The sequence below is a fragment of the Stegastes partitus genome, unplaced genomic scaffold, assembly GCF_000690725.1.
Source record: "Stegastes partitus isolate 25-593 unplaced genomic scaffold, Stegastes_partitus-1.0.2 Scaffold399, whole genome shotgun sequence".
NCBI lineage: Eukaryota > Metazoa > Chordata > Actinopteri > Pomacentridae > Stegastes > Stegastes partitus.
In genome coordinates, this window is record NW_007578130.1 from 57,183 (window position 1) to 79,423 (window position 22,241).

General features: G+C 45.2%; 2 protein-coding genes across 7 annotated transcripts; one reads left to right on the forward strand and one right to left on the reverse strand.

Moving 5' to 3' along the window:
* Positions 1–1,383: 1,383 nt before the first annotated feature.
* Positions 1,384–7,501, reverse strand: mtfr1l (mitochondrial fission regulator 1-like). 5 transcript variants are annotated; one of them, XM_008285364.1, is made up of 8 exons: positions 7,391–7,501; positions 6,368–6,531; positions 6,104–6,211; positions 5,897–6,006; positions 5,323–5,534; positions 3,437–3,830; positions 3,194–3,346; positions 1,384–3,063 (listed from the first exon to the last, which is right to left on the reverse strand). In XM_008285364.1, exons 2-7 carry the CDS (start codon positions 6,380–6,382, stop codon positions 3,229–3,231), a joined length of 957 nt encoding a protein of 318 aa, XP_008283586.1. In that variant the 5' UTR covers positions 6,383–6,531; positions 7,391–7,501; the 3' UTR covers positions 1,384–3,063; positions 3,194–3,228. The 5 variants fall into 5 exon arrangements, with proteins under 5 accessions (XP_008283586.1, XP_008283587.1, XP_008283584.1 ...); XM_008285365.1 differs by having other exon boundaries at positions 1,384–3,346; positions 6,104–6,190; XM_008285362.1 differs by having other exon boundaries at positions 1,384–3,346.
* Positions 7,502–8,338: 837 nt separating this feature from the next.
* On the forward strand, positions 8,339–22,231 carry LOC103359824 (nuclear receptor coactivator 7). 2 transcript variants are annotated; one of them, XM_008285368.1, is made up of 16 exons: positions 8,339–8,424; positions 9,118–9,347; positions 10,604–10,788; positions 11,015–11,094; positions 12,616–12,765; positions 13,201–13,380; positions 15,646–15,777; positions 16,704–16,888; positions 16,978–17,357; positions 17,442–17,601; positions 19,331–19,526; positions 19,697–19,813; positions 20,524–20,676; positions 20,779–20,874; positions 21,098–21,171; positions 21,315–22,231. In XM_008285368.1, exons 2-16 carry the CDS (start codon positions 9,247–9,249, stop codon positions 21,448–21,450), a joined length of 2,325 nt encoding a protein of 774 aa, XP_008283590.1. In that variant the 5' UTR covers positions 8,339–8,424; positions 9,118–9,246; the 3' UTR covers positions 21,451–22,231. The 2 variants fall into 2 exon arrangements, with proteins under 2 accessions (XP_008283590.1, XP_008283591.1); XM_008285369.1 differs by having other exon boundaries at positions 13,204–13,380.
* Positions 22,232–22,241: the final 10 nt, after the last annotated feature.

The following is a 22,241-nucleotide window of genomic DNA, read 5'->3' on the forward strand; positions in this document are numbered from 1 at the left end:
CGTCTGTCAGGTTTCATTCAGCTTCACAAATGGTGTAAATGGATGTTCTGGGTGCAAAGAGCTGATTGTTCAGCTTGGACATGAAGGCTGGAGTTAAACTGTGTCAGTGGGAGAAGTGCATCACATGTTCTATGTTATTCCTTCCTACTGTGCCTCAGATAAAGCTACGGCTCTCTCCATTTATCTGACAGCTGTTATTAACATTTACTTTGAAAGTTTTTCATATAAAAATTACCTCTTTATACAGAAATACGACTCACAAGCACACACAATAAAATAATCATCTTTTTGACATCATTAAAATACTGCTTTCACATGAATACATCAGTATTAATATATTCTGTATATTCTTCTCTTTTCACATTTTTTTTATACTTTTCCATTTGGCTGTTAGTTATGGAGCAGTGAGAGCGCCAAATTACAAAAATAAATCAATAAAAGAATAATAAAATACAAGTGGAAACAAAAAGAAGAATAAATCAAATAAAATTAAAAATAATAATTTGGCAATATAAAACAATATTAATCAAAAATGAATCTATAAACGAAAAGGCTAATAAAAGTAGAAATATGAAGACAAACAAATAAGTTATTTTTAAATATATTTTTGCTTATTTTTTTGTTGTTTCATTTTTATTTGTACATAATTTTTTATTTCTTTAAATTTATTTTCTATAATGTTGCTTTAAAACATTATAAAATGAATAAAAATTTTGAAATACATTTAAAAAATAATAAAAACATTTTATTATTATTTAACTTATTTGTCTTTATATTTCTATTTTTATTACATTATTTTTTTATTGATTTATTTTTGTACTTTGGCGCTCTCACTGTTCCACAGTTTGTACTTTAACAGTTTCAGTTACATTTTGAATGCAGGACTTTGATTTTTGCTTCTTCCAGTGGAATAACAAGCTCATCAAATTTAACCTGCATGAAAGCATCCAGCACTGCTGAAATGTCAAAGTCAGAAAACTCCCCATGAGTCCTCATTATCAGCGCTGGAAGACGTATTGATGTCATTTAGTTAAAGGAGCAAAATACCAAAAGTAATGTAAACTAGTGTATGGGTAGTTTCACGTATAATGCATTATATTTTCTATGTTTTTGTGTCTAAAATCACATAATAAATAGTTATTCTAGTCGTCAGACAGATGCAGCAACAGAGAAAGTTTCCCTCTGAAGTGGACCAAAAGTAGAAAGCAGCAGAAAATCATGAAAAGGGGGCCACACACTAGTAAATGAAGCGAGTTACTTCAATCCAGACCCGTAGTCGATGATCCGTTTACTCTACAGAGAAAAAACTAATGATCAAACCACTACTTTTGTTCCCCTGCACTGCCCCCTGGTGGTGATGACATGCAACAAAGCAGACGCAGGTTCAAAACATCAGCACATTCTTTATTTACAAGTCCTCACATGACAAAAAATAAAGATACAGACGGTGTTGATGGCGGCATCAGCGCTACACAGACGTATAGCGATGACACGCCTAAAACTTAGAGGAGGAATTCAAAAACAAAGAGTATTTCCCTTCGCTTCTCATCAGGATGAAGCTGGTAGTGTCCGCCGTGTCGGGTTCACCATCAAGTACACAGAAACAGTCGCTTGCATATAATATTTTGCCTAAATCACGTCTTCGCTTTGACCGGTTAGCAAAAAGAATAAGTCCGAGCGTTACAAGTCGTGTGCCCGTTCCAGCGATACACAACACAAACTCCACCGCACACAGCTACACACAGAGACGCTCTGGTTCACATCCAGCTTAGCAGTAACTTTTCACACAGCAAGATTACACGTACAGATTCCCACAGACGTGACAACACAGTGAGGAGTGACACGAGTGGGTTTAAAGTATTGTTGCATTAAAAAAAAAAGAAAAGAAAACCTTCCAGGAACATCACACACACAGCTGGTGGTGCCTACGTATGGGATAGAGAACGGAGGGCACAGTCGGGTCAAACACATGGGCAGGCAACGAAGGGCTGAGTGAAACAAACCCGTGGCACTTTGAACTAATATGGGGATAAAATCAGGAACAGGCAACAGATCCGTGGTAAGGCGTTAGCAAGAACATTTATCATCAGAATCCTGGCTGATGCGAAGGTTTTGTCAAAGCTCTGCATACAGAAGGACATCAAAGATCTCTCACACGTAGCCCAAAGTAAAAACCACCTCTTCAGCTGTCAGCCTGCACTAAACAGGTGGCTTCCTCTGCCGAGCTGCACATCACACGCCGGGAGAGTTGGTTCTACAAAAGGCCTGAACAGACGACACTTTTTTTTCTGATTTGCACACCACACGGCTCACTCTTCAAACAATAATATCACCGATGTGTTTTTCCTCGCCGCCTTTTAAGATCGGGTTTTAAAACCAGCGCCCCGTGACGATCAATCTATATGTTAATCACAAACAAAGAGGACAGGCGACGTACAGCACGCCACGCCGTTCGCAAACGCGATATTAAAATGCAAATGTGGGCAGCAGAGATCTGAAGGTATTCGTCCCACCGTGATGAGCTACAGTACGTCTCAGCGTCAACATAAAACACGTTCAAGTACGTTAGAAGTCTCCTTTACATCATTCAAAAACAACAACAACAAAAAGGGTTTATTTGCATCTCCTCTGTGGAAAATTCGTAAGAAAAAAAACAACAAACTCGAGACGGGCTTTTCCCAAAACCAGATGAATAAAATGCTTCTTAAAGGGACGTTCCTGAATGTGAGTCCAAAGCTGAGGACAGCGGTTTGGATCGCAGCCTTTCTATAAAACAACAGTCCAGATTTACGTGAGACCCGTCGTCACCGGAGTCGGCCGAGTCTCTTATTGAAATAAACATAAAAGCATTTTTTTAGGGAGAAGTACGCTGAATGTAAAACGCGATGCGGTGCTTGAACTGATTATTGTCGCCCAGAGTCGGCTGTTCCTCTCTCCAGCACCGCCAAGTTCACATTGAGATCAAGTGTTTGGGTTTTTGTATTAACTCTGGCAGACAGCTATCGCCTCGGGTCTGAGGAGCAAGGGTGTGGATCCATGGGTACATATTCCACAGGCAAAGGCCTAAAAACAGTAAGGAAGAGAAAAAACAAAGACTAAGACAAAGGTTTCGCCGCTAAAAACCTCCCACATGCCATCAAAGGTTGATCACACAGAACAGGCTTCTGACGAGCACACACTCTGTCCTGCTTACATGGAGCAGCAGGATCGGGTTCCGGTGGTTTCGGGCTACTTCCTCTTCACAGTGGCACTATCTTCTTCCTTCAGGACAAACTTTTTCCTCAGAGCTTCTGAAATCAGCGAGGCCGAGTCCTCCTCTCTGAGGGACGTACAGCCTCGATTGTACCTGAAACCACACAAAGAAAACACAAGGCGTCACTACAGCGAGCAAACAGACAGGAAGCTTCGAGGCCTTCTGTTCACCAGCATCTCTTGCCTGTCTTTGCTCATCTTCATCCGGTTCATGTCCTTCAGGATGTCCATGACGTCGGCGAAACTGGTGGACTTTGACAGCGACACCGTGTCCTCCTCGGCCTCCCGGAAGTCCATGCTGGGCCGGTCCAGGTCAAAGGTGGCCGACGCCGTCATGGAGACGGGCGGCAGAGGGTCGGGGACCAGCTCTGACACCACGGACACCACATCCTTCTCGTCCTCCTCCACCTCCTCTTCTTCCTCCTCCTCCTCCTCCTCTTCCTCCGTCACGTCACTGATGACAAAGGAGGCGGCGGCAGCAGCAGCCGGCTGGTAGGACGCCGTCTCAAAAGGCGCCATGGAAAAGCTCATGCTCGTGTCGTCGGGGGAGAGCAGATCCGGGGTCAGCGGGTTGGAGCCTGAAAGGAGAAAAAAAAAGTAGAGAAATGAGTTGTTCCACACAGACTGGACCGCTGAGCATCTCAGACGTCCAGAGGTCGGATCTCAGGATGTTCCTAACGACTCATTTCCCTTTTAGTTGAAGGAAATTTAAATCTAGACGAGTCCAAAAGCAAGAAAACATCCACAAAACAGGCAGAACTGGGCTCAAGTTGGTGTTGGTCATTAAACATAAAGAGACATTTAAAAGTGTTCATCACATTCCTCAATAAACAATCATTTAAACGTGTGGCACGCTGCATCGTTTACACCGTCTGACAAAACAAGAACTCACAAAAAAGAAATAGTGTTTGAAATAAAACCTTTGAGGTAAAAGGTCCAGCACAACGATGCTGAACGTGGTCATGCTTCGGATCGCTCCAGTCGAGTGGCGCCACTTTATTCTAACACAACCTTATTTTTATTTTCTCAATCTACATCCTGACAAATAAAGTCGTTTTAAGCACCGTCGTCGGTGCCGCTCTCCGCCTTACAGACGTTATTGTTAAAGTTGTTTTCAGTGGAACGTCTCCAATCGTGGCTCGGCTGTAAACGGAGCGCTGTGACCAAGTTTCTATCCATAGTTCAGTAAATCAGCTTTTCTCTGCAGGATTAAATATTTCATGAGACAACAATTTACTACTTTACACTCTGATGTGTTTCCTCAAACATCAAATGGTTCTGGAGTTGTAAAACAAGTGCACAAAACACACATCACTAATAAAAGTCTAACCTGTTTGACTTCTCTTTTATCCAACATTAATCTCTCATCCACTACCTCCAGGCTGTGGAGAGCAGCCAGCTGAGGTTTTCACAATAAGAAACACGATCATGCTGTCGTCACTGCATCAAATAAAACCTATTAAACTGCAGATCTGCAGCAGAGAGCAGCGTACAGGCAGAGAAACTTCATCACATTGTGGATATTTTTGAGAGCATCTTTTAGTGCAACACGAATCCAAACACTGAAATATGAACAGCAGTGGACATAAAGATAACGCAGCACGTAGAGCTCATCTCACAACGAAAATCTATCAAACTATGAGCGAGTTCAGGAGTTGTATGTAATTATATGAGAAACCCACTTCATGTGAAAACACGTGAACAGACGACACGCTCTCATGTCATCGCTGTCCAATTGTTCAGCGGGTGCCTGCCACAGAGATTATCTTTTGCTCCTGACCTACAAACTGATGCCAAGACATCTTAGCACCAAAGAGCTTAAAGGGAATCAGGGCGAGTGACTTGGCAACAGGAGAATCAGTCACATGAAGACACTAACTCTGAGGTAAACCCACTCACACGGGCTCAATAAAGCAATCCTAAATCCTCACGGCCCCGAACGGCTTCACCAACTGCAGTCTTTAGGATGGATAAACACAGTGCCTATTTCAATCCACAGCCACGACATTGTTTTATTAAATCTAACTCACAGCTGATGACATGGCGGTACTTTACTGGTGGGTCACCTACCAGAATCACTCGCCACGATCTTGGCGATCTGTGCGCGGAGTCTGCTGAGCTCGTCCTGCAGGGCCGTGGTGCGGTTCAGAGCGGTCACTCCGGGCTTCCGTAGCCCCTCCATCCTTTTGCCCTCGCGGCGGAAGTTGGGCACAGAGGAGTTCCTGTGGAGCACTAAGAGGGGCGTAGGCCGCCATTCATGTTTAAGGGGACGCGAGTCGCTCCTGAAAACAGAGATGTGAATAATTAGCATCAATAAACAGCAGCTTTTATTGTGTTAAATCACTAATCTACACCTCCAGCAGTTTATTAGGCACAGCTCTCCAGTCTGATACAGTCCAATAAATCCTGCCTTTGTCATGTTTATGATGTTAATATAAATTTAACATCACCATAAAATAACTGCAGAGTGGAAGCATCACCTCTCTGACACAGAATAAACAAAAACGGGACATCACAGCAGTCCGTTACGTGGCAAGTGCACATCTAATAAATTGGAAAACGCTTTAATGCAGGTGAGGAGCACCGACTTGGCACGACTCCACAACCTTCACGTTTGTCTCTCAAGGCTCAGCAGCAGAGTTACCTCACTCTGGCGTACGTCTCCTCCTCATCTGCAACAATCCAAGCTATGTCTGCCAGGGTCGGAACCATCGGGCCGTCCATAGGCCGAAGTGTGGGCAGGCCTGGTAGCTCCTAATGCACAGGAACACAAGTGAACGGCGTATATAGCAGCAGTTTTAATGGCAATAAGAGAGAAACATAAGTACTAGATGAAAGATATCATATGTACCTGGAAACATGCTCTTTGTGGAGGTTTGAGGGGAAGAGTGGAGCCTATTCTTCTCACAACGCTGCGGGTGGAGCCATGAGGTTTATTCTGCCAGATGGGGATTACTTCCTTCAAAACACAATAAAACACTGCCAGGCTCTCCAAAAAGTACTACATATATATAAAAGAGTTTTCTATCCAAACCTGTAGGTAAAGCTGCCTGCTTTGCAAAGCAGATAAAACAGTGACAGTGTGATGCCATGAACAGCTAGAGCGCAAACTTACTGTCTCTGCTTCCATGGTGGCGGGGGCTCAGTCTCATTCGATGGAAAACTGAACACCAAAGCTTGGTGCTAGCAGCGTCTGAAGACGGAGCAGCTCAGTAAACGGATGCCATGTTAGTGCGACTGCCAGTTCTTGGGATTTAAATTAGTGATTAGTTAGATCATCTGTTGAGAGAAACAAGCAGGGGGAGAACTCAAACACGCCGTCACTACACCACCACAACAAACCACAAAGCTTCACAAATGATTGTTTGATTGAGTAATCATGATTGTCATTTTAAAACCAGTCAGGTTACATGTTTTAGTCGTTTTGTTTTACTGAGATTCATACTTGTATAGTTACTATTATTATTATTATTGTGGTCCTGAATTACTGGACATGAAGCTACTACCAAATCATAATATGGCCAACCTTAATGCAATCACATAATCCCATTGGAATTAATAAGCTTTCTTTGACAAATGAAACCTAAAAGGAAAAAAAGGTGCACTACAAACACTGCCTACAGCATGCAGGTCCATACCTTCAAAAAGCACATGCACATCGCTATACAACATGCATGCTTACTTATTAGCACGCATCGGTTTTTTAAAAACTTGTTTGATTAAACAATCAAAAATTTCAAATGATCCTACTACCAACAAAAAGCTGCAGCTAACAGCCTTGGTTAGCCAGCTAGCTTTGGTGCAACTTTGTCATCTCACCGGGACACGATCAGCAATCTTAGGTGCTAACATAGCTAGCTAACTAGAAACCGCTAATTACTAACAGGTGCTGCTTTAATAGACGTTTCTATTGATGGAAGACGATGATGAACGCCAGAGAGAAAACCTCTAGAGCCTTGAATCGTGGATAGCTTAGCTCAGTTTATCATTAGCCGGTAGCTAGCTTAGCTACGGCTATCAAACACACAGGTTAGCTTTAGCTGCACCAACAACGGCCCCCCGGTTGACCCTCAACTGTCGACATTCCGTTTCGCTTATCGTCACAAAATTCAAACGACGGTGCAAGAGTGAAACTTACGGTCGATTAAAGACGAATCTCGTAAAGCTAAACCATTAAAGTCTGCACGAGTGACAGCTTCTCCTCTACGTCTTTCAGACTGTTGTCGCTCGCTAGGCCGGAAACCTGTTCCTCCCTGTCCTGTGATCTGATTGGCTGGAGCCTCACGACCGGTGCAAGAGCGCCTCCCTCTGGTTGAGGCCAGAGGTGCAGGGAACCTGCTCATAAACATAAATACACCGTATACATCCATTAAAGAAAAGACAAAATTCACAATAGTCACTCAAATTACTAGAAATTGAAAAAAGTAATAATAAATAAAAATTTCCAGAATTATAATTTATTGGCGTAAGACATTGCTTTTGAATTGTGATTGACAATAATAAAAAAAAAAATAATAATAAACTGTCCCAGACAAATTAGAGGCCTTCGCTGATGAGCAGTGGAATACCTGGAATACCAGAATACCTGTCAACAGGTGCAGAAGTCTGACTGAGAGTTACAGAAAACATCTGACGGCAGTGATTGGCTCAAAGGGTTGTTCAACTAGATATATGTTCAAGGGTCCCACGGTTTGTTTGTTTTTTTTGTCTGTTTTTTTTTAACCACAATCCAAACGCAATGTAATGATTTTCATTAAAATGTTATTTATTATTAGTTTTTGTCAATTTCACCTTATTTCAGTGACAGCTGTTTGTAACCCAAACCCTTCTTTAATTCACTAAATTATAATTTAGCACATTTTTATTCATTATTACTTTTTCCAGTTTCTAGTAATCTGAGTGCCTGTTGTGAGTTTTGTCTTTTCTTTAATGGATGGTGTGAATACATCTGAGGACACAAGATGACTCCCTCCCCACTACCTGCCACTTCGCCGGCCGCCGGAGGGGAACCATCTCGTCGCGTATCTGCGGATCTGCTCGGCGGCTCTTCGGACGCAGGGCGGAGCGTCAACACTGAACTTGTTCGTGTTGTCTGCAGTGATATCATAACACTGCAATATGAAGAGCCGCTCCTCTGACCGACACCCGTCTGCATCCCTGGATAACGCGCAGGTCAGTGCCTCTGTTTACCTGCCGCTGCTGTCAGCCTCCATCTCCGCCTCATCTGCTGCTGCTGCTGCTGCTGATGCAATTATTTCTCTGCTGTGTCTCGATCATTCTGAGATGTCGTCTGAAACGCTCACTTCCTCCACCAACTGCATCCTCTCGTCATCCTCAGGAGGCAGATTGTTATCTTCTCTTTTCTTTGCCGTGTGACTGAGCAATGTTTCCTAGACAGAGCTAAGCTAACCCTGTTGTGCTGCTAATTCAGACATGACAGACAAATCGCCACCACCCCCCCACAGGGATGTGAAGGGCTGCAGGAATCAGGCTTCTGCACCCTGTAGCTGTCATGCATTCCTGTGCCATGATGTCTAAACACAGCTGTGTGCTGCCAAGAGCCCAGAAATACAGCATCTGATGCATAATTAGTGATATTCTATTAACATTATTACAGAAATGGGAAATCTGGAGCCACACAAGTGCAGAATGACCCAAACCTGGTCAGCAGCCCTTTGCCACAAGCTCCTGTTGACAACTTTTACACTCTGATGGTTCTGGTTGATGTCAGTCCATTATCCTGCTGAGTGTCTGGCTCACTTCCTCACAGGGTCATGTGTCTGCAGGTGCATCAGGCTCTCCTCCTCTCTGTGGATGCTTGTGAAATCAGCCCACGTTGTATGACTTGCTTGCCGTCCTGTGTAGGTGCTGTAACTGGGCCGAGAGGTAGGCATGGGGAATAAAAGGAGGAGGAAGGATGCCAGCTGAGCCCCTCGTCCCTCTGCATCTGCCCCCGCTGCCAGCCTCAGACTAACAAGGAGAAAAAACACCAACATGGCTCAGTCCGTGAGGAGGCCCGAGACTTTAGGAGCCATGGACCACGAGCCCAAGAGGGACAAGACCAGGACCAGCTACTTTGGCAACGTGAAGACCAGGTCAGGCCTGGAAATGTGTGGATTACTGGAGAGAAAGCAGACATGTGATCAGATTTAAGCTCGCTGCAATCGAGTCTTTGATCAGAGGATGATTTAGAATCAGTGTAAATGCACACTTCCGTCAGCTGGTTCCGTGGACTGTCACTGACGGACTCGTGTGGGTGAGAGCAGCAGCATCTCGCCAGGAACAGGCGCTGCACAGACGACTCCTACTCCCCTATAAATAACTGGCATCAGACTGAGCGCGGCTCTGTTCTGTTACTAAATACTCTAAACAACAAAGTCCTGCTGCTAAAGGGGGAATCCACACTTCTAACTGAGTGTGGATTCTTGGCATTTGGATGAAATAAAAATAATCAGGATTATTGTAGGAAGTCTGAATGAACACTGTGCTGCTGCAGAAAGTCAAGAAGTGGATGTTTAGACCAGAATTATTTTATTGTCAAACTGAAAAGATTATTGGATCGACAGAAAATTAATTCGAAACCGTCTCGATTACTGAAAAAATCCCAGCTTTTGAAATGTGTGCATTTGCTGCTTTTCTCTGCCGTCTGTGATAATTAATGGATTATCTCGTATATGTTCATTGAATGAACTGAATTAGCTCCATATCTTTCTATCTATCCATTTAAACTTCAGACTGTGTCAACAAACCCAGCAGCTGCTTCACAGTCACTGAATTAATCCTATGAAGCTGCCATCATGTGATTTCAATGAAGCATTTAAGATCCTTTTTGTTTTTTAGAGTCAAACTTAACTGGATTAATGAGGTCAAACAAATATTCAGTTGTTAATTCTCTGCCACAGATTCAGACATAACCTCAGACTGTCACCAGACGAACCGTCGGCCTCCAGCAGGCGTTCATATTCTGATTTGTCTTGTTGTATTTGTAGGTATTGATTTTACTGCTCCAAAACAATAATTACAACACCGTGTGTGTTCTAGTATTAAGTGGATTTTTGCTGATTTGTAAAGCTGCACCAATCAATAGTTCTTTGTTCGCTGTGGATCAAAGGGCCTGTTATTGTTCTCATGAGTTAGTGGATTAAAACAGAGACACACAACTCCAGATTATAACGAACGCTGCTGTCAGATGTGTCCGCTGAGGACTTTCTGAGGGTTAGAGAAAACGTACATATGCTCCAAGGAAGTGTAGAACCTAAGGCTCTACAGGGAGGGACTCTTATGTGTTCATATGAAGCCTGTTTAAATGATGCACAGCAGTAATATAATGGTGTAAAAATCCGTCTCTCAGGTTGGGATCCAAGCTGCCTGCCGGCGTCACTCAGCCTCCGCAGTTCGCCAAGCGGCCCTGGGAGTCCCAGCCTCACGCCCGGGCCATGCAGGAGGCCGGCAGCCAGCGCCAGCCCGTGGTGGGTCGGCCTCTCAACCACATCCCCCACATCAGGAACCCCAAGCTGCGGCAGTACTACCTGCAAGGTGCCGTGTTTGATGTCCTCAGGCTGTTTTTATCATGTGGAAGCGAAACGGTGCTTGAACTCACATTTTATAATTCGGAGCCTCTTTGCAATTTGCATGAAGTCGTTTCCATGCAGACGGGAATGCTGTGAGCTGTGCAGTAATCCTGTAAGGAAGTCAAGGTGCTGCTTCCTCATACCTCCGCTGTGCTCACGGTGCTCTGTCATGTGTTTGTTTCTCCTCACAGGGACTTCGTGGGATCTAAACAATGCCGTAGTGACAAAAGAGCATGTGGGTGCAGCGTCAGATGACAGCGCAGGCAGCAGGGTGAGTCACATGTGGGTTTTTCTTTTTGACTCTACAGACTTTATTTGACTTGTTGTGGCAGTGAGGAGTCCAGCTGTGGGGACAGGTAAGAGAGAGAGAGGCTGCCAGATGTGGATTTATTGCTGCATTTATGTAACATGAGATGGGGTACGCCAGAGGAGGCACTTAGCAGCTGATAATTGGTTACATAATTTATGGTCTTGAGTGAATTCGATAAAGAACGTCCAAGGTTCAGCGGAGAGCTGAGTGTCAGAGCGGACGCTATGGGGAAGCAGAGCCTGTTTAAGAGCTTCTGCAACAAATACACCAGGAGGAATGTATTGCCAGACATTTATTTTAAGGTATTTGTCAGCTTGGCTGTTACTTTTATCACTAAGCTTTTAATTCTGAGTTAAGGAAGTGTTGATTTTCTGCCTGCTGTGATACAGGGCTGTTATCTTACATCTGGAGGAGGCGTCAGTGCTTATTGAGAGCTCTTATTCACACTATAATCCTCGTTTATGATATTTTTTAACTTACTTTAGTCTTATTTTCTTCTTCTTACACTATCAGCATCTCTTGTTTTAATGTTAAAATCAGATGTGCTGTTAAACGGCGTCACATCTGTCGTGATGCAGAATTTGAAACGACAAACTCATATTTTGTGTTGCTGTTGAATCATCTTCTAATATTTGGAGGGCTGTCCTTCAGAGTGATGTTGAAAATGACCTAAGACACATCCACAGGCTCACTCCCACACACTCAGAAGCACGGCGGCTCTCTGTGGTCGCATAATCTGTTGGGCGGCAGTAATCTAATTTGGGTCAATGGATCCATCTGTCAGTGGATGACAGTTGTGATGCTCGACGCCCACAGTGTCAGCGTGATGATCTCAACAATCAGACATTTTGTTCACATCAGATCTCATCAGAGTCCTAAATGTTTGACCTGATGGAAGCAGAGGGTGTTTATTAAACTATGTTAAACTGCTTTTCTACACAAAAAAGGAAAATAGTTCCCTTTTGCATGACTTAGAGGATGTTGGTGGAGTGATGGTTTTGAAGATGGATGCACGATATCTGGGGCTGCAGGTGTCTCAGTGGTTAGCACCGTCGCCTCACAGCTAGAAGGTCGCCGGTTGGCGTCCCGGTGAGGACACCCGGGATCTTCCTGCGTGGAGTCTCCATGTTCTCCCCGTGCAGCGTGGGTTCTCTCCGGGTTCTCCGGCTTCCTCCCACAGTCCAGAAACATGCTGAGGTTAATTGGTGATTGTAAATTGTCCGTAGGTGTGAATGTGAGTGTGCTTGGTTGTCTGTCTCTAAGTGTAGCCCTGTGATAGACTGGTTACCTGTCCAGGTGAACCTGCCTTCACCCTGAGTCAGCTGGGATAGGCTCCGCCCCCCATGACCCTGGTGAGGATGAAGGTGTAGAGATGATGGATGGATGATATCTTGTCTTATGCACAGAAAACGTTGTGATCAGATCTAAACACGCTGATCAAGACGGTTTTGATGGTTTTTTTTGTTTGTGTTTGTCCTACAGGGTCTCCCCGGAGACACGGTGTTCAGCGTCTCATCTAAGTTCAACAGTGTCGCTGGATCCTCGGCGGAGGAGAGCAAAATGGGCCACCGTCCTTCCCACACCTCCACACAGCCGCCCTCCTCCTCGTCTGCTGCCCTCATCCCCAGAGAGGTAAGAGTGTAAGCAGCACATGACAGCTCCTGACATGTGACTCACACAGTTGGCGTGTTGATTGTCAGAGTATAAAGATGGAAATGGTGCAGCAGCTGCTGCTGCTGATTTGCAATGCAAAACAAGTTCTCCCCTCTGCGTGAGTTCAGCTGAAGGTTTTTTCTTTTTGCTCCACCTTGAACCTATTCTCACCAAAAGCTCTTGTCACGAGCAGGATCAGGCTCTTTACTCACTGATTGGTGTTTTGTGGCTGTAAAACTGTCCAACTGCTGATCCACAACCCTCATGTGTTGTGGAGCCAAGATGTGACTACAAACAGAGTGAGGTGAGGAAGTGCAGCCTGTAGAAAGAGGAAGTGATCCCTCCTGTCACTGGGCTGCACTCTGTGTCCATGTCAATGTCACAGCTATTCTTATCATGGCTTCCACTCTGAAGCAGCTGGTCGTGCCGAAGGGGAAAAACACTTCCACTGGACAAGGATCGTCTCACCCAGAGGTGGACTCCGACTCTGATCCTAAAAGGAAGCCAGAGGCGGAAGCAGATCAGGACGGTTCGGATACGCTCGCTGCTCAGCCTCAGTCGCCCTCACCGGAGGCAGAGTACGACAAACTGCTGGTAAGCTGAAGAACATTGTGGCTGTGTGTTAGAAGGCATGAATGTTGTTGTGTTTAGGAGCAGTGGTGGAGATAACCCATCGTCATGGACCGATCTGATCTGTTGAGTCTTTTTGAGCAGTTTTATACTTTAGACTCAAAATCAAGTAAATATTTCACCTATTTTGTCGTTACCTCATCATGTTCATGTTGAGATTGAGAGCTAGCTCTGCACTCAGGGACACCGTACAGACAGAAATCTGTTAAAAGAAACAACATTAACAATCAGTAAAATCACTAAATTAAACAGAGCAATAGGCCTCAGGTGGCCGTTTTTAATTAGATTGTACATAAAACATCGGATGAGCTGAAGGAACGCATCATTAACGTTAGTCCAGGGTTTTATAACCATTTCAACTTCTGACAAATTAGAACAATAGAATAAACAGTGTGTGTAGCTGCAGACGTCTCCTCTGAGGGTTTCTTTTATGTTTAGAGGTCAAACTGTTCCATTATTTCACATCAATAGTTCAAATAGTTCAAGTCAGATATTAGAAAAAAGCTTAAATACATGATTATTAGTGTAGCAGAGCTTGTGTTTTCATCTGCCATGTTAGTTTTCTGATGACTTGTTGTATGATCTCATGACTCCTCAGAAACCAGTCGACTCAGCGAACTAATTCTAAAAACACTGTTAAAGCTGCTTCTCACACATAATAATGTGATATCTATAGAACAGAGGACAGACTGTTGTTCCTCTTCCAGACTGGATCGTGTTATTGGTACTGTTTGGGTGCTTCTCCTTCATCAGGCACAAATGCAGGAGTCAGTGAATGTAGTAAACACACGATAACATTCAGACGTTTCCACCAGCTCCTAAACATACGTTTGTGGATCCAACAGTGTTAAAGTTGCAGGTGCACACACACACTCATGTAACCTGATCTGATCACACACACGTCCAACAACTTCTAAACTTCTCAAATATCTTTAGAGGTTCTTATTTGCAGGAAGCTTTTCAAAATCTGACCCGATACATAAACTTAAAGCTGAATGCATATGGATTAAATAATAATGATAATAATAATTTGGTTTCTTGGTGTTTACTTGTAGATTACGTGCATTCGCCTCCCGTATTGAGACCGATTTCTCTCCGTAAAACAGCCCGAATGTGCAGCAGAACCTGTTGTATTGAGTAAACGTTGGGCCATGTTGGAGAGAATCCAGTTATGGATTCTTTATTTAATTTATTTAAGGTCTGATCTGGATAAAACATGAGCCTTGAGATTTAACCTGAAAGCCGGAGTGAGTTTCAGTTTACCTTCAGTCACTAAAACGCATTATTTTTTTTTATCTTCACGGTCGAACAAGCATGTTGAATATGTCTCCTTCCTCATTATTAATACTGAATATATATCGTACTAATAATCCGTAGCCTTGTCGGTAGTCATCTATCACTCTGAGGGGACGTTTTCCTGCAGAATGAGTGCTTTTACGTCGACTCTTCGGCTGTATTGCTGACAGTACTTCTGTACTTTCAGTCAGACGTTCATTGCAGAGCTGTGATTAGTAACGGAGCATTTTGAAACTCTGGCACTTTAACTTCTATCTGATTAAGGAATCGGAAGCCTCGGGATCCGTAGCGGCGCATTCGAGCAGGTGCTTCACAGCCAATTAAACAATAAATTGCATGAAAAGAAGCTGAAGGAGATAATGTTGTGGTAATAAAGCTGATGCTATCACTCTGCTGGCCCTTCATCTTAATGGGATCCAGTTATTAGACGGTTATTAGCCGCGGTGAGAAAAACGTGAGATTTGGAAGTGAATCAGACGAACAGAACGCGTTGCTATGGAAACAAGCAACAAAACTTTACAGGAAGGAGAGCAGCTTCGGTTTAACGAATCCAGGGTAAAAATCTGTGCTTTGTGTTTGGCCAGAAATCCTGTGAATAATAATCAAACTCACACGTTTGACTTTAATTTAAATCTTTCCTGCACATATAAGTGGAGATCTGTGAGAACAGAAAGAAGAAGTTATTACGTTTCTGGAATTCTTTCTTGATTTGTATATTGCAGTTTTATCTCAGGCTGAAACCTCCATAAAACGTTGTAAAGCAGTAAAAGGAAACGCCCATCTCCATGTCCAACAACCTGAGCTGACTGATTTAAATGTGTTGTCTGACCAACAGATAAAACTCCAAATCTATCTGGTTTACTACCATAAAAACTAAATAAAACGAAGCAACTGTTGACGAGCTGTAACCAGCAGGTTTTTGTCCTGTGCCAGGATGTGGAGGCGGTGCCGATGCCCGACGGACAGCTCTGCTTGTTGGCTCTGCCGCCGGAGTGCTGTCAGGGGGAAGGACCGGAGGCCACGCCGTACCTCAAGCTGTTCTGCCGCTACATCACCGACCGCAAGGTGGGACAGTCACCATCCCCTGAACCAGCCCGAACCAAAGAGACCAAACACAATTAAATAGGCTGCAAAGAAAAAAGGTAGACAGGAAATGTGACCGATTTAAAGACAGAGAATCTAGAAAAACATTAGCTCAATAAAACCCCTCCCAAACTAACCAAGTACTGGTGGGCCAGTCGAAAAGAACAGAACAATGAGAGCCACCACCATCTAGCCCACATGGGGCCATCGGAGCAGGGTTCTCCCCTCAACCTGAACATCCATCCATCATCTCTACACCTTCATCCTCACTAGGGTCATGGGGGGCGGAGTCTATCCCAGCTGACTCAGGGTGAAGGCAGGTTCACCTGGACAGGTAACCAGTCTATCACAGGGCTACACTTAGAGACAGACAACCAAGCACACTCACATTCACACCTACGGACAATTTACAATCACCAATTAACCTCAGCATGTTTCTGGACTGTGGGAGGAAGCCGGAGAACCCGGAGAGAACCCACGCTGCACGGGGAGAACATGGAGACTCCACGCAGGAAGATCCCGGGTGTCCTCACCGGGACGCCAACCGGCGACCTTCTAGCTGTGAGGCGCTAACGGTGCTAACCACCGAGCCACCGTGCAGCCCAACCCTAACATAAACAGGCCAAATCCTCAATAATAGCAATAAAGCCACGAAAACTAAACTACTGGACCCACCAGGAAAAGAAAAAAAAACTGAAAATACCAACATAAGGTCACACAGTCCCTACCAAAAGTTCCCTCCCCTTTACAGGTAATCACTGAGCAGCCACACCTGTTGGGAGGAGGCAGATACCGAGGGAGATCAGGCAGATCAGCAGGAGGGAGGGGAAGCATGTCACAGGACTCTAGAACTCGTCTGATCTCAGTTTTGTGGACGTTTGTACCCTGATAGCAGTGTTTTCTCTCAGGGCGTGGTTTCAGGCATCCTGCTGGTGACGTCCAATAAGATCTTCTTCGACCCGTGTAAGACGCATCCTCTGGTGAAGGAACACGGCTGTGAAGAATACCTGCTGTCGTTCTCCGTAGACAATCTGGCGTCCGTCTCCTTCTTCTCCGACATCTCCCATGTTCACTTCAACACCTCCCAGCAGAGGTCAGCAGCGATTCGCTCTCACCACACCACACTCACATCACATGAAATGCAGTAAACATGTTGGGGGTTTTTTTTTCTTGTAATTGTAGGAGAAAAGGAAAGAAAATTTTCCAAAAGTTGAAAGCTGCCAAAGGGCGAGCAGGCGGCCTCCCAAACCACAAGGGGGAGTCGGTTCCAGCTCTGGTGTCTGCGGCTCCGTCGGATTTATCCAGTCTGGCTCTGAGCCTGACCAAGGAGGCTCCTGAAGACGAGGAGCCGGAGAGCAGAGACATGGCCGAGGTGGAAAAGGAGCTGGACGGCAGCCCTCTGGAGGTGCTGTCGGAGGCGTCTGTGGGCGGCCTGGGGGTGGCAGTACTGAGCAGCGCCGCCACCTTCTGCTGTGGAGGTCAAGAGGCGGCGAGCAAAGTGAACATCGACCTGCTGCACGCTGGAGACACAGAGAAGTCCTCTGTGAAGAGTCAGACTGCAGGTATGAGCCGTGTCTGTCTGGGAGATGCGTTTCTTTCTTGTTTACATTTTCTTTACTGTGAGTCGACCTTTGTGCGTTTCATAGTTCCTCGCCGGTCGTCAGCAGGTAGTCCCGGGACTCTGATGTTTGTGCGGCTGCGGGTTCAGCCGTCTGCAGGGAAGAAGAAGTCTGCTGGAGGTCTGCAGCTGGGCTCGGCTAAGACCTCGACCAGGAGGGACGCCTGGCTCACCCTGTCTCAAGAAAGGTAGCTGACGGCAGAGAAAGGAGGTCCTGTTAAAGGGCTTTAAAGAAACAGAGAACAAACTCATGTGCAGCACAGGATAAAATATGTTTTGATCTTTCCACCTGAGGATGGCTCATGGATCACTGCACATCAGCACCAACTTCACTCGTACCAACAAATAAATGGAGTTTATAATGAAGTCTTCAAACCAAGCTAATGTAACACTGATGATGTCATCCGTGGTGAGCTTCTAATCTGACTTCCACGCTCCCCAAATTCCTCTCCCACCAAATAATCGCAACACATCTGAGAAAACTAAGATTGTTGCTGATCTTCGGTCCACCTGTAGATTCACTGTAAGCCACAACAAACCGAGCTGGTTGTCACAGGAAGCATTAAGAAATAAGCCACAGGTCTTCACTAAGTTTCATCATCACCTGATTCTCACCTCCTGTGTGTGAGATCATCCTCGCAGGCGTTTCTTTTCCTTCAGACTCTTTGTTTTCGGTGCATCTTGTGATCTGAGTGTCGTGGGCGGCGGAGTGGCTCACAGACCTGATCAAAGCTGACCGTCTAGTCACCGAGTCACAGGATCCAAATGACCCATACGACCTTTTCTTAAACGCAGATATTTATTAGTTCACTCCTCTAAATAATCACCATCGTTATATTTTAGCCTCTGTGATCGTGTATTTCATCTATTAAATAAACACACAGAGAAACCGTCCCGCTTAGACGAACACTTGATTATAATTTCTGGCTCATTATTCTCTAAATTAACTTCCAGATCCACAGAAGGCGTCACACGACTGTTTATTTGGTGTCGCGGTGCTGAACGGGCCCGTTTCATGCAGGCCGTCGACTTATTTTTGCATAACAACGACATTAAAGTCCCACTTTGTTAAATTAACTCGTGTGAACGGTGCATTAAAGTCACATATTAAAAAAAAGAAAATCATCTATTGCCTCCCTTGAAATGTTCAGAGATCTGAAAGTACAGCAAACAGATAAAAGACCCGACATCCACTGGAGCAGCTCATTAGCACGACGCTAAAACTGGTCTCTTCAGTTAAATGTTGACTTGTTTGTCGTCTCTGAGTAAACACGACGGACACGTGGACCTCAGTTAGAACACAAAAGAATTCAGCCGGTTACAGATTAATGAAAGCCGTGAGAGGGCCAAACAACGACTGTTTACTGGTGTACTCCAATGCAGTTTCATGTAAATACTCAATATTTGAGTATCGTGCATGAATATTTCATGCTGGTTTAGACTTTGTACTTTCAAGTCAGCTGCTGGTTGCTGTTCAGTTTATTTAGAAAGAGCGTTCTTTATATTTAAATAACTAGTTCTCTATAAAGGAGCTGCCTTGATGACATATTAATACTTTAATAATGATGATCAGTGATGCAGTGACACGTCTGATGTGTGATTAGAATCTAATTTAAATGCAGGAGTTTTGCTTTTGAGCCACTTTTGCTCCAGTAAACGGTGACTTCTGTTTGAAGCAGGCGACTCTTCAGCTCTTCTAAAGTCACCGTTTTTCCAAAAGAAAACTTCAAACCATTGAAGTTCAAGAAGCTTCTAAACTTTTCCTTCCCTTAATGAGCGCACCACGCTGTCAAAGGCAGAACTGAGCATTGATAATGCAAACGCTGGTGCAGGTTTCTCGTTTGCCACCGTGTTGACACAGCTGTAAGCGCTGTTTGTCATTACGACATCTCTCACTGCATTCTTCTCCCGCTGCAGCGCCGACGAGCTGTACGCCTACTTGAAGCACTGCCGGCCCGACCTGTGCATACTGGAGGGAGGGGAGGAGGAGGACGGGGAGGCCGACCGTGACGAAGAGGAGTTTGTACTCATCGAGGACAAAGAGGAGGAGGAGGAGGAGGAGGATGAAGAGGAGCTGTCCCAGAGGCACCGCGGCTCCGGAGATGACTGGGAGGTGAGTCGGAGCGTCAGACGGCAGAGAGAGCAACAGGTGCGCTCGTTTGTGGACACACCTGCCTGGAGATGCAGCAGAGCCAAACGCTTGAGCCCTGACGAGGACAGGAGAGAGTTCTCCTGCTTCTTCATGCTCTCGGTTTGTAAATGTGTTTTTCTTTTATTTTGCAGATGGTGCTGATGGAAGAGAGCAGAGAGAAGCCGACCCTGGTGGTCGACCGGGATCCTGAAGGACTCAGTAGTATTGTTGAGAGCAGCCACATTTTGGAGGCCTCACATGTCAGAGAAGTAAGTCAGACATTATTCATTATCACCTGCTCTGCTCCTCGCATTCAATCATATACCAACACGCTCAACAGCCAGGAGGTGCTGCCAGTCAATATTTAACATCACATTTCCACATCAGAAGCTGTCTGTGTGCTGCAGCCTCTGTTTAATTTAGAAATAAGCACATTTTTCATGTTAACTTTGTAGTTCTGGAGCATTTTTTAGAGCTGCAAGGTGGTGCAGTTGGTAGCACCGTCGCCTTGCAGCTAGAAGGTCGTCGGTTCGCGTCTCTATGTTCTCCCCGTGCAGCGTGGGTTCTCTCCGGGTTCTCCGGCTTCCTCCCACAGTCCAGAAACATGCTGAGGTTAATTGGTGATTGTAAATTGTCCGTAGGTGTGAATGTGAGTGTGCTTGGTTGTCTGTCTCTAAGTGCAGCCCTGTGATAGACTGGTTACCTGTCCAGGTGAACCTGCCTTCACCCTGAGTCAGCTGGGATAGGCTCCGCCCCCCATAACCCCAGTGAGGATGAAGGTGTAGAGATGATGGATGGAAATGTCCACATCAGAAGTAGTCTGTGTGCTGCAGCTTCTATTTAATTTAGACAGAAGTACATTTTTTATGTTAACTTCATAGTTCTGGAGTATTTCTGATGTACACACAGATGGGCTCTACAGTCTGTAACCTGCATTCGATGTCCTTTATCTTCTTTAATTCTCTCCTCCTTCCTCCAGCTGTGTAAGGAGCTTCCTCCCCGGACCGTCGGCCACACATGGCAGCTGGCCTACAGCACGTCCCGTCACGGCGCCAGCCTCAAGTCCCTCTACAGAAAACTCAGCACCACCGACTCTCCGGCGCTCATCGTCATCAAAGACGCACTGGACGAGGTAAAGACACAGTTTGTCAGCTCAGATATTAATTATGGGTTTCATGCTGCAGTCTTTTAGTTTTTTAATTGCCGTTTTGGTGCCGCGGCTTTCCCTCATCAGGTATTCGGGGCCTTCCTCTCCCACCCGCTGAGGCCCAGCGAGACGTTCTACGGCACCGGAGAAACCTTTCTATTCATGCTGCATCCTCGCTTCAAGGTCGGCAAGTCTGAGCTTGTTGCCGTGTTAGCTCTGCGTTAAATGTCTCCTACAGCCTGTGAATGCTGCATGTTGTGCAAAGTGAGAATCAGTTATATTAACGCCACACCGTCCCACAACCACAGTATGAGTGATGCTTCTTTACATGTGAGAGTTAATGGTACGAACACAGGAATGGGCTCTGATGGTTCTGTGGTGACTGTGTGTGATTGTGTCTCTGCAGTGTTTCCGATGGACTGGAGAGAACTCCTTCTTCATTAAAGGAGACTTGGACTGCTTCGCTATCGGTGGAGGCAGGTAATGCATTTTTTATTTCCTCTCTTGCATGATTTATTCTCATGTTGTGTAAAAAAAGAGAGATGATGGATGTTCTTTTCTAACCGAGCTGAAAAAGGCTCCATTTCCTCTCCCTGACCGCCGTCTCTGTCTTTTGCCCTCAGCGGCCACTTCGGCCTGTGGGTGGATGAGAACCTGTACCTGGGCCGCAGCAGCCCCTGCTACACCTTCAACAACTGCTGCCTCTCAGAAACCGACGACTTCCGAGTCATGGAGCTGGAGGTGTGGACGTTCAGCTGAGGGACCGGACCACGTCTCTGCTCATCGGCTTTAATCAAGACAGCGTTTATCACCGAGCAAAAGACTCTCAGCTGCTCCGTCATCTCATGAAAACATCCATATAAAGAAACAAACTGCTGGATTTATCCGTGCGATTAAGTGCTGTGGGTTTTAGCGAACTGCAGTGAACTGAAAAAGGCTAATCTTAAGCAGCTCGCTGTCCCAGTGTGGGTCCTGACTGCTTCATGCTTGACTCATTCCTGTGGCTTTGGCAGCCCGGCTGAGTTCTGCTGAGTGAGTGGAGCTGAACTGTTATGAAACTGGATTCTCTGAATCCTCATTTTTGAATGGAGTCGGTTACGAGTCTCAGAGACTGCACTATTGTCTGGATGTGAATCAGCGAACTCATGATGTCCCATCATGTGAGGACAGCTTCACACGTGTCTTTGTAGGTACTGCATGTCCCCGCTTCCACCTATCTGCTCTGTTAATGCTGGACGTTGAAGCACACGTAGGTCTTATTATGAACAGATTTCTAAACTGCACGTGTACAGTGTGGCAGGTACTCTCCTCCTTTCTTAACCACTCATCATTTTGATCCGACAGATTGCATAAATGAAAACTGAACACTAGAAGTTCATCTCCGTTCATGTCCAGTCCCGACTCCTGCGTCCCTGTGGTCACTGGAGGTGAACTTCGTGCCGTTTTGTCGTCCAGCTGTATCTAGAACTCGCTCTTACTTTGCTTACGTTGTACAGGATTGTAGATTAGTTAATAAAAATCAGCACAATGTGAATTTAAACTTTTGCATA

Coding starts and splice junctions, on each gene's coding strand:
- mtfr1l (XM_008285364.1), bottom strand. Junction 6,007..6,103: donor CACAAAGAGCATGTTTCCAG/GTACATATGATA, acceptor CCTGTGCATTAG/GAGCTACCAGGCCTGCCCAC. Junction 3,347..3,436: donor ATGAAGATGAGCAAAGACAG/GCAAGAGATGCT, acceptor GTGTGGTTTCAG/GTACAATCGAGGCTGTACGT.
- LOC103359824 (XM_008285368.1), top strand. CDS start 9,247: ATGGCTCAGTCCGTGAGGAGGCCCGAGACTTTAGGAGCCATGGACCAC. Junction 11,095..12,615: donor ATGACAGCGCAGGCAGCAGG/GTGAGTCACATG, acceptor TTTGTCCTACAG/GGTCTCCCCGGAGACACGGT. Junction 15,778..16,703: donor GCTACATCACCGACCGCAAG/GTGGGACAGTCA, acceptor GTTTTCTCTCAG/GGCGTGGTTTCAGGCATCCT.